The sequence below is a fragment of the Lutra lutra genome, chromosome 5, assembly GCF_902655055.1.
Source record: "Lutra lutra chromosome 5, mLutLut1.2, whole genome shotgun sequence".
Lineage (NCBI taxonomy): Eukaryota > Metazoa > Chordata > Mammalia > Carnivora > Mustelidae > Lutra > Lutra lutra.
In genome coordinates this window covers 43,346,166-43,360,805 of record NC_062282.1, presented here as the reverse complement: position 1 = coordinate 43,360,805, position 14,640 = coordinate 43,346,166, and the positions used below count along the sequence as shown (strand labels likewise).

General features: G+C 52.6%; 1 protein-coding gene across 2 annotated transcripts in view; it reads left to right on the top strand.

Annotated features, from left to right (window-relative positions):
• The window catches only part of ANXA6 (annexin A6), a 47,996-nt gene that overhangs the window by 22,747 nt on the left and 10,609 nt on the right, over nucleotides 1–14,640 (top strand). For both annotated transcript variants that reach the window (XM_047729808.1, XM_047729807.1), the window contains exons 11-20: nucleotides 1,033–1,091; nucleotides 2,138–2,260; nucleotides 3,305–3,363; nucleotides 4,695–4,773; nucleotides 6,416–6,497; nucleotides 7,445–7,539; nucleotides 8,103–8,216; nucleotides 10,273–10,363; nucleotides 11,074–11,153; nucleotides 11,719–11,772. In XM_047729808.1, coding sequence (XP_047585764.1) covers nucleotides 1,033–1,091; nucleotides 2,138–2,260; nucleotides 3,305–3,363; nucleotides 4,695–4,773; nucleotides 6,416–6,497; nucleotides 7,445–7,539; nucleotides 8,103–8,216; nucleotides 10,273–10,363; nucleotides 11,074–11,153; nucleotides 11,719–11,772 — 836 coding nt within the window. The remainder of the gene's footprint in view (nucleotides 1–1,032; nucleotides 1,092–2,137; nucleotides 2,261–3,304; nucleotides 3,364–4,694; nucleotides 4,774–6,415; nucleotides 6,498–7,444; nucleotides 7,540–8,102; nucleotides 8,217–10,272; nucleotides 10,364–11,073; nucleotides 11,154–11,718; nucleotides 11,773–14,640) is intronic.

The window sequence follows — 14,640 nt, the reverse complement described above, 5'->3', positions numbered from 1 at the left end:
GGGGAGGCAGGGAGTGGAGCCTCGGCGGGGCTGACTTCCTGCCACTCCCTCCAGTGAGATAGAGCAGGCAGGGCGAGATAGAGTGGTGAGCCCAGGCTCAGGGGAAGAACCAGCAGGAGAGCAGACTTGTGTGGGGCCCGTACCATGTGCTGGGTGCTGTGCAGAGTGTTTAATCTTGAAAAAAAAACCCTGGAGGGGGGCATGATCTCCATTTCACAGATAAGGAGACCGTATCTCGCAGAGGCTATGTCACTTGCCAAGGGGTAGTTCAGTCATGACTGGGGTATCATAGGCACAGGGCACACCAGGATCTGACTAGTCAGTTGGTAGACTCAATATTCCAACCCAGGACTTCTCCCAAATCTGCTCTTGACTTGAGACAAGTTTCCTGTCCTCTCTGGACTTCAGTTCCCTCATCTGATAAATGGGGGCGGGGGTGAGGCCCTGCCTGACCCAGAGGCCCTCAGAAGCTCGACATGGCGAGAGGCAGCCTGTCCGGGTCTGGGGAGGGTTGTGTGCATGTTTCCTGGGGGAGAGCTCTAGCCCCAGCCTCATCCTCCTGCCTGGAACTGTCCCCAACCCACTCTGCTTCAGGAAGTCAGGTTCTGGCCTGCTCTCCTAGCAGGATCCAAAGTGACGCTGCTGATACCCTTGTGGCCACAGCAGGACGTACAGAAACACCTCTCCCAGCTCCACCTCTCCTAGCTCCACCTCTCCCAGTTCCACCTCTCCCAGCTCCAGCGCAGGTGCTGCCCCCAACCTGGGCCTGCTCCCTGCCAGCCCCACAGTGGACTAGAAAGACGAAGTGCGTCTTTAAGAGGCACAGCCTACATTTCACCAGCCTGGTTCCTGATTTCTCGTTGTTCTGGGTTTGTGTTAAAAGGGGGTGGGGCCTTGGGTTATCAGGAGCCTGGGTTCGTCCTGGGTTTGCCCTTCATGGTCCCCAAGGAGTAGGAATAAAGAAGGGGTCAGGCCACCCCGACCCATTCCGAGACAGCCGGAGTAACTCCTCCTCTCCTTCCCTCTTCCCAGTGAAATGTATCCGGAGCACTCCAGAGTATTTTGCGGAAAGGCTCTTCAAAGCCATGAAGGTGTGTGTGTGTGGGTGGGATCGTTGGGAAGGAGCTTGTGGAGGGCGTCTCCGCCCATCCCCATGGGACTGTAGAGACACTCTGACAAGTCTGTAGGGCCCACTGGCCAAAGAGAGCCCTCAGGGGATTGACTACAGGAGAGAGTGACGGCCCTTTATCCAGGCGAGCTCCCTAGCTTGGGTGGCGGTCCAGTCACACACCTGCCCACCCAGATACCTGCTCCCACCTCATGATTGATAACAGGGTGTTATGACAGCTCGCACTTGACTCATCCAGCCAGAGGAGCTAGAAACCCACACATTTCAAAAATATTAATTGACCAGAATGTTTCTATACAGTGGATGTAGATTAGACCACTTTGGAAGATACTTGTCGTTGTCTGCTAAGACTCGCAATGTTTACTCCTGTGACCCAGAGATTCTACCCTGAGCGTGTACATGAGAACAGTAATTCCCACTGTTTTGCCCACAGGACACACAGAAACTGATGATAGTTCTGTAGCACAACAGGACGCATGAATGCAGAGGCCACAGACCCAAGGCCCAGGAGCTCAGGCCTTCATGGCGTCAGTCAGCCATCCCACAAGGGCAAGGGAAATATGGCCCGTTCTCTTTCAGAGGGAGGTCGGGCAGCTCACCCCAGGAGAGAAGGTTCCTGTGTGCATGCATTTCAAAGAATGTAGCAGTTTTTTCTAGGAAAAAATTTAGAAACAACCCAATGTCCATCAGGCATAGCAAAAGAAATAAATGCAAAGTGGTATGTTTATAGTGTTCCAAGATATCTAAACATAAACAATCTGTACTTAGAGTTATACAGTTACGGTAAAATTGTAAAGGAAACCAAGGATGGACCTGACGTATGAAAGGAGGAAGGAAATCAAAGCAAGGGGGACACATAGGGAGCTTCAGGGGAAAGGCAGTGTTTTGTTTCTTTTGTTCTTAATTTTAATGTTTTAGCACAAAAATTGTATTTTTCAATCAGCTGGGGGCTGTCAGCAGTCTGGCCTCCTCTCAGGTTCCTGTCCCCCGAACCCACTTGTCTTCCAGGGCCTGGGGACTCGGGACAACACCCTGATCCGCATCATGGTCTCCCGCAGTGAGTTGGACATGCTTGACATTCGGGAGATATTCCGGACCAAGTATGAGAAGTCCCTGTATAGCATGATCAAGGTGAGCGGAGCCAACAGGGTACGGAGAGGAGCGGAGGGCTTGGGAACCACTCCTAGGGGGAAAGAATGATCCCAGGTTGCTGAGAGTCTCTTGGGAATCCCAGGAGCCCCCGCCTCACGGCACGTTCAGGGCACATTAAACAATTCAACAGAGAAGCAAATGTCTGATGGTGCTTATGAGTCAGGAAGCTCAAAAGGAAGGCGGACCTGGGTCAGGAAGGGCACTCAGGCTGAGTTAAGGATGAAGACTCCATCCCAAGGGCAGTGAGCTCAGGCTGCAGAAGTCAGGGTAGAACTCTTGGCCCCGGGCCACGTGATCTGTGATGACTGCAGTGTCCAGCCCCTGACACTCAGCCAAGAGACACATAGAGGGTTGGGTATTTTTCTTTTTTGGGGGGTGGGGTTAGCGAGATAAAGCTTTCTGAGTTCCAGCTATGTTCCCCGAGTGTTATAGATACTACATGCAACAATGGTTCATGGGAAATGTTTGGAAAAAGCTAGTGAAAGTAAAGACAAGGCAGTCTGTTGCCTTCAGAACTTCTCACAGCCTTTAATTGGTTAAATCCATCATGAAGCTCTGAGAGGGGCATAAAATACCCTACATCCATTGGTCTGGGTTTGGCGTTTCCCAGTGTTTTGGTTCATGGAACCCTATTTCCATGGACTATTTCACATGGAGGTGCTGGGTTGGGGATGGTCTGAGGGTAGAGGTGTGCTGGGGCCGGCTCCCATGGGCTCCACGTTCAGTGAAATCCTATGGGTAGCTTGAAAGTATCCCTGTTGGACGTGTTTACACCACAGAAATAGGCAGATGTTAGAAATTAGGGCTTTTTAACCTGCTCCCCTCCCCGAGAGCTGGTTGTTTAGGACTTGCCAGCACACCACTGCTTGGTGGTCTCAGCCACCCCAGACCAGAGGAGAGTCAGGGTTGCCACAAATAAGTGTTCAGCCTTTCCCGATTTTGGGCTCTGTGCAACCTCCCCTCCTTATCCGAGGGGAGCCCAAGGGTGAGAGGTCACCTTTCTCTGTCTCGCTTTCTCCCCAGAATGACACATCTGGCGATTACAAGAAGGCTCTGCTGAAACTCTGTGGGGGTGATGATGAGTAAGTGGCCCCCCGACCCCGGGCTGGAGGGAGTGGCCTGGGGAGGGGGGCGGTGGCAGGCCGGGCTCCCCTGGCCCTCATCCTGACGGATGCATGGACTGGAAGAGCTTGGGGATTCCTCAGTGCCTGGTGAAAGTCTGTGAGTGTGTGTGACAGGAATGTGCTCTCCCAGACTGGGGGAGGGGTGGGGCTCTCTGCTCCCGTGGGGGTGTGGACTGGGAATCAGAATGGGGGGGTCCAAGCCCCGCTACCTCATAACTGCTTCCCATTTCATTGTCTGTTCAATGGAAAAAATACAGGTGTCTGGTCTGCCTGCTCCTTTATTCAGCACGTTCGTACCCAGTACGTTCTGGGACAGACTTCTTGGCAGGGAAGCCCTGGTGAAGCCCCCAGCCCGGTGAGGCATCCGGACCAGGGCCTACATGTGGGGCCGTCCCGGGATAGGGAAAGTCTCTGTGCCTGGGAACGCACAGATCGGGGCACTCTCCCAGACTAGGGGTAGAGAAGCAGAGGCCTGAGGAAGACCGTAAGGAGGAGGAGGTGACACAGAGAGGCTCTGAAGGAGAGTGGGTGGAGGAAAGACCTAGAGACCCCAGGTTCAGCCTGGTTCATTTCTGTACCTGATGCCGCAATTTTGCAGGGGTCGAGAAGAGAAGAGGCTGAGAGGTGGGCAGGGCCTGGCGGCTTCCTGCTGGCAGAGGAACCTCTCCTGGGGTGTTGGCAGCCGCGGGAGAGACTACACTGGGCGTGACTTGACCAGATTTGTGGACTAGGAGGGGAGCCATAGGTCCTCTGACTTCTTCTCCCAGAGCTTATAAGGATCCAGTGAAGTAAGGGATACGAGAACCTTCTGTTAACCTTTGACAAGTGCCTTGGGGGCTGATTTCAGTTCCGCAGACATTTACTCAGCATCTTGTAAGCCCAGGTGGTTTGCAGGAGGAGAAATCGAGGGGACGTGGCCGTAAGCTGGTAACTGAGTTTGTTTGAGAGGGGAGAGTTGGGTAAAAATCACTCAAATCATGAGGGAGAAAGGGGAGGACAGAGCATTCAAGAAATCCTCTCCTGCTAGGAACTTGGAGCCTAGGAGGCTGCTGGGCAGACTGAGCATTGCAGGGGGTCTCAGGAGAAGGTAGAAGGTTTCTAAAAATGGAGGGGAGGCTCTGAATGGATGAGGCTTGTTAGGAGGTAAAGCGAGATGGATTCACTTCAAGTGTGGCTATGTGTGTGTGTGTGTGTCCGTGTGCGTATACATACATGGCTGTGTGCTGCGTGTGTGGTCTTGCCCACGATGACCTTCCCTTCTATCCTCTCCCCAACCCCCTCCATTCCAGTGCTGCTGGCCAGTTCTTCCCGGAGGCAGCGCAGGTGGCCTATCAGATGTGGGAGCTTAGTGCAGTGGCCCGAGTAGAGGTCAGACCCTCCCCACCTCCTGCTTGACCTCTTGACCACAAGCTTCCGGTCTTCTGCTCGCACCTTCCCGCTGCTCTGGTTGGCACCCAGCTGCCCCCTGGCGGCCAACCTGAGACATCGGTTCTCACATCTGAAGCTTCTTTGTCTTCCAGAAGTGATGAGTTTGGTGGGCGGGCACTCTGCTGTGGGCCTCTGATTCCTGCCCTAACTTCTAACACACAGGGGAGCGTTGGGGGCCCGCTGAGTACTAACAGGGCTTGCTGAACGGAGACATGTCTGGTTCTGTGGATGGGCCTGTGTCATCCTGCGTCAGACAGTTGGCCTCTGGAGGCTTCCAGATGATCAGTCACCCCTCAGTGCGCTGGGTGACTTGAGGTTGTTCTGACCATCCTGAGACCCAGGGTCCGCGGACGTACTTGGGACAAACCATTCCAGGGACTAGTAGCCCTTGGTCCACGTGAAAATATTTGGCACGTTGCATTCTCTCTGTTACTCGTGGAGCCATTTTTGGCAGGTCCCTACCTCTCCTGGCCTCTGTCTCCATCTTTAGAGCGAGGTGTTAGACACGGCAAACTTAGTGCTTTCCAAGGGCTCTTGAGCGCTGATGTTCTAGAACAGCATTTCCCAAATTGCAAGGCAAGAAGTGTCATTGCAGGTGACCTTAAATTACATAAGAAATGAATTCGTTCAGGTGAGGGGAGCCTCGGGGGGATTTGGTAACACCAAACCTCACATAGTGAGAGAGCGACTTTTCAATCCCAGCCTCCTTCCTCATTCTGTCAGAGGGAGAGTCTGGCTTTGTGCCACCCTCGCTGGCTTTCCTTTTTCACAAACTGAGCTGAGAGAGCTAGCTTCAAGTTCAGAGCTTTTGACAATGGCATCTGGTTAAACTTGGTGATATTTGACAAGACGGTTTTTTCTCTTTATTACATTTATTTTCATGGGTTATCATCTGTCGATGGCACATAAGACCAATTTTCTGTTTATGATAGTGATACAAAATTCTTTTCATTCATTAATCCACGTAGCAAAAATTTTTGAGTGCTTACTTCTGTTGTAGGCACTCGGGATCCATCCAAGAACAAAATGAACAAAACTCCTTGCCCTTCAGGAGTATTTAAATACACTTAAAAGTGAATGCATTTAAGTAAAACAGAAAAGAGGTTGAATTCAGTAGAAATATTGGGAAATAGAACAGGTATGCAAATAGGGAAGCACTGAGAACCCCACTTAGGAGTGACTGAATTTGGGAGATTCTGTTCTGGTATTTCAGACATTTTGGTTGCCTTTTCAGGGGAAGGGGCTCTTAAAGAGGCAGGAGGGCCTTGGGGACAGGGCAGGATTCCGACAGGGACTGGGAAGGCCCCAGTGCAGCTAGGACAGAGCTGACTCCTGGGGCAGAAAGCTGGCTTGACCAGCACTTGCCCTGCTCCCAGGCCTGGGTCTGTCTCTCGCCCCCTCTCCCTTTCTCAGCTCTAGGGCAGGGGTCTGTCTGCTGTGCCTTCACCCCTGCCTCTTTCCCCCGAAGCTGCTTGGTTTGGAGCTCATGGGGAAAGCTTCCCCTCTCTTGCATGCTCCTCTCTTGGCTTGGCCCCCGGGGGGGCCTCCAGACACCTGCTGAGGCTCTTTCTGCTTCTCGCAGCTGAAGGGAACCGTGCGTCCAGTTGACAACTTCAACCCTGACGCTGACGCCAAAGCATTGAGGAAGGCCATGAAGGGACTCGGTAAGGGGACCAGAAAGGGGTGGGTGGGCCTCTGGGGCAGCAGGTGTGGCAGGCTGGGCAGTGGGCTGGGCAGGGCAGGAGTGAGAGCGGAGGCCTAAACTAGGATCCACAGAACGAGGAGGGTCCTGGCTCCATGAGTCTAGGCAGGAGGGGAGTGTGGGGGTTTGTAAGGAACTGGGCATGAGCCCTTCCTAGAGACCAAGGTGTCCCCAGCCTGTCAGGAGCAGTGTCCTGGAGTAGAAGGAAGTACTAGGTCTTAAGGCCTGGGTTCTCCCCCTGGCCTTGCTTTCGACTCACTGTGACTTTGGGCAGGTCCTTCAATGCCTCCAAAGCATCCATTTCCCCCACTATAAAGTAAGAAGCTGCAGACCCAATTCTGGGATGGGAGTGCCCCCTACTGGTTCCCCCTTCAGGGCCCCCGTTTGGAACTAGTGGGAAGAACTACTCTGCAGGTGGATGGCCTGTTCTCAGAAAGGCCATCGTGGACAGTATCCGGGTTTGGCTTCCATCACTTTGCCCACCTCCGACCCTACCCATCTAACAGCGCCTCCCAGAGGCCTTGGCTTAAATCCTCCCCCTCTGGTCCTCCTCTCCATTTGTCTCTTGGGAATGATAACAGCTCCCGAGCACATCTAGGACTGTGAGATGACAGATGCAAGAGTCCTTCTGAAAGGTAGAGTCCTGTGCAGAGTCCGAGGTTAAAGGCGTTCATCCAGGAGTCCAGAGGTGGTATCCTGATGTTTTCAGAGTCAACCTGCACTGGTTACAAGGAATTGGGCTCCAGCTCCCGGGTAGTTGAAGAGAAAGGACACGGGGTCCCCATGGGATTTAGATGGGCAGGTTGGAAGGATCCCTTAGTAGCTACTCGGCCTCTTCGTGGCGGAGAGGGGATGGGGGAAGTGGGCTGCGGGTCTTCCCGCATGAACCATGCGGCTTTGATGATTCAGGAACTGACGAGGACACCATCATCGACATCATCACGCACCGCAGCAATGCCCAGCGCCAGCAGATCCGCCAGACCTTCAAGTCCCACTTCGGCCGGGTGAGGCCTCAGCCGGGCCCCGGGCTTGGCTGTCATAGCCAGCACCCGAGTATGGGCGGTCCTGGGGCCCCTGTGGTCATGTGTTCTTGGAGTGTCTCCCTCATTGGTTTTGGGCTGCCTGCAACACATTCTGTCCGTCCCCCAGTTCCCCAGGATCAGCACCCATGGGGATGGCTCAGCGTGGGGCTGAGATGAATTGCTTTCACACAGCATTTTCTGAATCTCGAGTTCCAGAGGCTTCAAGGCCCCAAGGCTGAATGTCTGAGATTATTGTGCCTTTGCAGCCGGCAAGCTTCCCCCAGGGTGGGAATGATGTCCTTCGGCCCTCCCACCCTTTCCTGTCCCACCTCCTTGCCTGCAAGGAGAGCCAGTCTTCCCTCTGCTTGGGGTTTTTGCCATCCTTTAAATAGTAAACCTCAGCAAAGACAGGTGTGGGTTCCCACTATCGCTATCCCCAGCATTCACATGGAGCCCCCGTTTCCTCATCCATATCTCCTCCCTGTCCTGGGTCACTGGGGAACACGTGGTAATGCCTGCTTGACCTCGGCCCCCGTCCTTCGTAGGACTTGATGGCAGATCTGAAGTCTGAGATCTCCGGAGACCTGGCGAGGCTGATTCTAGGGCTCATGATGCCACCAGCCCATTATGATGCCAAGCAGTTGAAGAAGGCCATGGAGGTATGGTGGGGGCACCAAAGGAATGTCCAGTATGCGGGTGTTGGGGGGACATGGGGGCTCCCCACAAGCCCAGGTGTGGGTTGGCCGTAGCTCCTTGGCAGAGCCCTTCCCACGCCCAATTCCAACTAGTGTGAACTACAAAGGGGATAACAGAGGTACAGGACTCCATCTGGTTTTAGACATGGCTGAATCCAGGGACTCAAATAATGTTACATGGACTCTTGTCTCTCCCCTACCTTGGTTGTCTCTCTTCTGTGGTGGCTTTGCTCTCAGAAAGCCTTTCTCCTCCTCGTGGTAGGATGGCTTGTGCATGTATGTCCTTCTTCCCAGAAGTTCCACCAAAGTCCTGGCTTCTGCTCTGGCTGAAGTGAGGTGACATGCCCAGTAATCAGTGGTGTCAGGGAATCTCAAGGAGCAACTAGAGGAAGCAGGATGGATCTGGAAGGGAAACAACAGCAGTCAGAGCCTGTATTCGAATTCACTGTGATGTTGGGCCCCTTACACTTTCTAAACTTCCATGCCTTCAGCTGTGAAACAGGAGTGATCATCCCTGCCCTTCAAGCGTTGGAGTGGGCCAGGCAAGGTCATGGGTGTGAAGGACACTGTTAACTCTGAAGACCTGCCCTTGCTGTTGATTAGCAAGAAAGGATGTGATGTCCCAGCCCAGCTGTTGCTAGAGCTGCTTGATTTCCCAAGGGACCAGCTGTACGGGGCTCCTCTCTGTCATCAGAGCATTTAGCGACCCGTCCTGGGCTCAGCTCCTTGTCTCACCAACCCACAAGGCAAGGCTATTGTCTTATCCCCATTTTACAGATGGGAAAGTCTGGCTCTGAGCTTCAGTCCCTTGATCAAAGTCACAGTGTTAGAAGGTAACAGCTGGGATTCAGACCAAGTCTGTCTGACTCTGGAGCCTGAGACCACGAGGACTTTGGGCCCCTAGAGGATGCAGAGAAGATCAGACATTTCCCTGGGCAAAGCAAATTGAGGTTCTCATCCTTTTAAAATGCCTAGACAAGAAAAGCAAAGGATTTGAAAACGCCGAGTTTAGAGGTTGAAGGGAGCAGTGAGATAACCTGACCTGACCCTTCCCATTCCCACAATGGGAAACTGAGGGAGGCTGAGCATACCCAGCTAGCGGTCCGGCTAGCGGACCCTGCCCTAGGGAAGGGGCTAGACCCTGGGTCTTAGGATGCTCTGGAAATCAGGCTGTCCTCCCCACATGTCTGCTTTGAATAAAGCACCTGTGAAGATCTCCATCAGCCTCGGTCTCCTTCAGGTCAGAGCCCCGACGGACTGGCCACCCCACGGGAAGTGACCTCTAAGGGCAGTGAACGAGCCTTTCCTGTTTTTTATAGTTGTGGCTGCAGCGGCTTGTACGGTGACTGGCACGTTGTAGGTGTTTAACAGATACTTGAATCGAGCGATCTATCCATCTCCTTCGCCTCCCTCCCCTCCCCCAGCGTGAGGACTTTTGAGCGGCTGTTTCCCAAACCGTCTCAGTCCAGAGGACCTAACGGGTCTGTCCCTAGATCACTCCTCAAAGGGAAATATCAACAAATACAGCATATTTTTCCCTTAAGGCACGGAACCTTTTTTCTTCTGACAAAATAGTATGTAAGAGAATCTACCCAGAGGGAAAAAAAAAAGAAACGAGAAATCGCCTGTGATCCTTCACCCACCCAGAGACCACAGTCACAGTTACACTGTGAAGCATGAGCTCTGTTGTTTTTATACATTTACACATAAATATGTACAGAGACATATGTGTGTGTGCCTTTTTATATACATGTGCCTATAGGCCATATTCTTTGCTTTTTAATTTTTGGTCCAAAGCAGTTCACATGGGAGGTTCTGGAAATCTTGACAAGTCGGCATGTTCTGCCCTGATTGTGCTGTCTCTGGTCTGGGAGTGAAGAGAAAATCCAGGAAGCCCTGGTGATCCGAGCATTTGCCTCCTGGGTGGTTTCTTGAACAGGGGCCTTCTTGGCCAGGGCCCCTCGAGTCTCTGCATGGGGATCAGGGCTGTGGTTAAGTCTTCTTGGTCTTGACCTTGTAGGGAGCTGGCACAGATGAAAAGGCTCTCATAGAAATCCTCGCTACTCGGACCAATGCAGAAATCCGGGCCATCTGTGAGGCCTATAAGGAAGGTGAGTGTGGAAGGCCTTGGGGCCAGCACCGCTGGGAGGCGGTGGGAGAAGCACCACCTCACCCCGAAGCTCTGCTGTTCTCCCCTCTCTCGGCCACAAGGCTCTGCTAAGCCCATGGGTATGCCCAGCCCTGTGTCTGAGGAAAGGGCGCCACAGGCAGAGAGTCCCAGCTGGAGGCGGGGAGTGAGAGGAGAACGTGTCCAGGCTGCTGGGGAGCAGGCAGGCAGCCTCCCGGATGGGCAGCCTGCACAGTCCCTCTGGGCCTCGTTCAGAAGGCCTGTGCTGGATCAGATATTATTGTGAAGAATCTTCAGTATTAGTCAGAAATGTTGAAACTTTTCCCCTTGTCAGCAGCTCTAAAGTGGTTGAAATTTCGAGCGGGGGACTGACATGGCCAGAGCTGTGGCCAGAGCTGGTGGGTCCAGCCCCTGCCCTATGGGTGGGAAGGTAAGAGAGGGAAGATAGAATGACCATGAAGCAGGAGAGTCAGGGTTCCAAGAGCCCTCAGCTGGGATGGGGGCAGAGGCGATGGACTGGGTTGTCAGTGTGTCACCATCCATAGTGGCGTGGCTGAATGCTACCAAGAACCAACCGCAAATGCCTTCAACCCCACCACCCCTGCCAACAGGCTCTGGCTCAAGTCTTGAGCTTCTAGAAGCAACCCCCGTCCTTAGCCAGCAGCTGCCCACAACTCCATTTCTCTGTTTCAGACTATCACAAGTCCCTAGAGGATGCTCTGAGCTCAGACACATCTGGCCACTTCAAGAGGATCCTTATCTCTCTGGCCACGGTGAGTGAGTTCATGGCCCCAGGTCCCGCCTGGTCCCCCAGGGGCCTGGAAGGGGGGCAGGGAGCTAGGAGCCCACCCCTGATGAAGAAAGGGTGTCCTCTCTACTTGCCTTCTCCATCCCACTGCTGAGGCTGTGACTGGCTCGTGTGAGGCTTTCTCCCGCTGTTTACTTTTCAAAGCTGGCTTGGGGCCACCTTTTCCAGGTAGCCCTCCCTGGTGGCCCTCAGCCTGGCTTTCTGGGTCCCCAATTGACAGGACGAGGCCATGTGGGCAACCCACGTTACCTGCAAGTATCCTTCACCATTGCTTGCATTCCCGTAGCCCAGACACCAGTGCCTGACGCATGGTATTGAGGGTGTCTGTGTCTAAGTCACCTTGGGCTGAGTGCCTTCAAATGTAATGTTCACCACAGCCTTCCCTCTGAGGGCAGGATCCTTGTCCCTGTGTTATAGCTCAGGAAGAGGGTTCTGAGAGGCAGAGAGGCTGAGCCAAGGGTCCTGTGGCTGCTGAGGGCCAAAGAGGGTGGATGTTTGGCAACTGATCTTTCTCACGGGTCCTGTTACAGGGGAACCGTGAGGAGGCAGGAGAAGACTGGGACCAGGCCCGGGAAGATGCCCAGGTGAGAACCGTCACCTCCTCCTCCAGGTGTCTCCAGCTGATGTCCGTCTTGCCAGGCCTTGGCTGTCCAGGAGTGGGGAAGGCTCCTGGCAGGGACATGGCTGTTTTAATTGGTCGATCCTTAGACTCAGGGACCCCTTGCCCCTCTCTACCCTTAGAAGTGAGACTGAGTATTTCCACAACTTTCAGAAGGATTCTCATGAGTGTGATGCTGGTCTTATGACATCCTGTGTGAAGAGTAGGCTGAGAGCCCACAGACCTTCAGAGCTTTAAGGGACTAACAGATCAGCCAGGTCAAACTCCTTATGTTAGTTGGGGAAAATGGAGGCCCAGAGAGGGGGGAATAACTTCTGGAAGTCACACAGCAAATCAGTGGCCTAGGTAGAATCGAGCCGGAGGGAGCAGGTCTGGGGGCCTGCTGGAAGGGGGCCTGGGTGCTAAAGGTCTCAGTTTCTTACCTATGAAATGGGACCAAGGTTGAGGGACACGTTCTGAGAGAGCCTAGAAAGTGAGTTCATCAAGGGCTGGGATCTTTGTTTTGCTCATTGATGTATCCCAAGGGGTCACATGGTCAGAACTCAGCCAATATTTGTTATTAAATGAATAGGGGAGTCAGGGGTTTTCTTAGGTCACTTGGCTGCTCTGTTTCTGCCATGCCCCTTAGGCGGGGGAGCTTGAGGTCTGGAGATGGTTTCTCATGGAGAGTAGACAAGCCCAAATCCCCTAAAGGTCATTATGGTTGGGCAGTCCCTCCTAAGGCCATATGCACTGTCCCCACTCACCTGTGCCTTGCTCTATCCAAGGGTATGGTTTCTAGGTGGCTGGGGTGTGATTTGAACCCAAGCCCACCAAAGCCTATGTTAATACAATTTGATACCTTCCCAAACCCAGTACGGCAATTTCCCCACAGCCTCCAGACCAGGGGGCTGCTGCTTTCCAGTTGTACAGCCCCCAGTTCAGAATGCAGCTGTCCGAAGCTACAGGGCTGCATTTAAGTGTGGTTTTCCAGCTGCATATGGGTGTGTTTACAAGGGCTAGCCTGGGAACCCAGCCCCTAGGGAGGCCCGTTGAGGCCACGTTTCATTCGCTTATTCAACATGTACGTATTAAGTACTACTACAGACTGTCTCATTGCACCCTTGAGGGCTTTGAACCTGGCTTCCTCCTTAGAGCTCACCCCCAATCCATCCTCTATCCTGAAATTCATCCTCTAGGGAATACTTCCGCCTGGGGCCTACCTATGGGGCTGTGCTTCTAGTTGTTGCCAGAAGAGGGCAGTGGTGGGCTGCATCCACACCTTGCAGGCCCGAAGGGGTGAGAGAGAACCTGGGAGGCAGAAACAAGGGAGCCCTGCCCAACTCAGCTGCTCATCCAGATTCACAGGTGCTGGACCCGGATTAGTCTTAGTGTGGACTCATTTTCTCAGAGTCAGAATATTCGGTTTCTAAAGTAAGACCTATCCTTTGTAGAAACTCTAGAAAACAGAGATAAGCCTAAACAAATACATACATACATACATAAATTCATAGCCTACTAGGGACAGCCCTTGTTAATATTTTGGAAAAGACAACTCTAGTTGTCTTTCTCTGTGTACATATAAAAGTGGATCCCTGATTTAGAACAGTTAGAAATTAATATTCCACGAATACCATTCATATGATTTTTAAAAACCAACGTCACTTAACGGCCATGTCCTATTCCACTTAAGAAGCTACTACCAAGCTTTATTTGGGCAGCCCTCTTCCCAGTCACCAACTCTCCCCTCATACGCAGGAGCGTTTTCCTTAGCTAGGTTTCTAGAGGTGAACCGCGGATGCCCGAGGAGAATGTACACAGAAATGGAAGGCGTTCAATCTGCAGAACACAGGGGGACCTGGTCCTTTCTGTGTCATGCCTCCTCCTTCCCACACTCTCCCCTGGGCATCTAGCACACCCCCGAGCTCTTGGAGGTCCGGGTCTGCGACCACCGTGCGAATGAATATGCCGTGTTCACCTGCCATCCCATGGGGATCGCTGACCGCTTCCCTTCCACCCTCCATGTTCCAGACAATAACACAGACAATCTAAACCAGAGGGAAGTAAAGACCTGTGGCCAGTTTGGGATGATTCGATCCCCGGGCTGTTATTTTTGAATATACAGTTTTGTTGAACTAGAACCCAGACACCATGCTTTCTGCCCATTGAAAGCCTACACCTTAGTGGCTCATGGCATCATCACAGACGTGCACAACCATCACCAGTCCATTTTAAATCATCTCATCACCCCCAAAGGGACCCTGAACATGTTCCTCTTTTCCTCTCTGCCCTCCAGCCCTGCGTAACCACTAACCTACTTCCTCTCTCTGTAGGTTCACCTATTTCATATACATTGCGTCATACGATACATGGCCCTTCATGACTGGTTTCTTTGCCTTAGTGTGTCCAACATTCGTATTTAGCCTATATCGGTACTTCATCCCTTCCCGCTGCCAAATAATACCTCGTTGCATGGCCGCATCACCTTTTTTTTGTCCATGCATCAGCTACTTGACATTGGACTACTTCTCAAGAACAGCGCTGCTTGCTGTCAACATGCGTGTACGTGTTCTGCGTGTACGTATATTTTCATGTCTCTCAGGTAGATAGGAGTGGAATTGCCGGGTCAGAGGATAACTCTGTGTTTCGATTTTGGAGGGAATTCCCAGGTTACTTTTTGTGTGAAGTAGCTAGGCTAATAGGGAAAAGCCTTTGTGTTATTTGGAAAATTGTTTTAATAGCCTACTGTGTTTATCATATTGCACACGTCATTACAGATGCTCTGACAAAACAAATATGTCCGGGGTCCTCTGACCCAAATAAATGACGGATGGCACATTAGATTCCTTTTTAT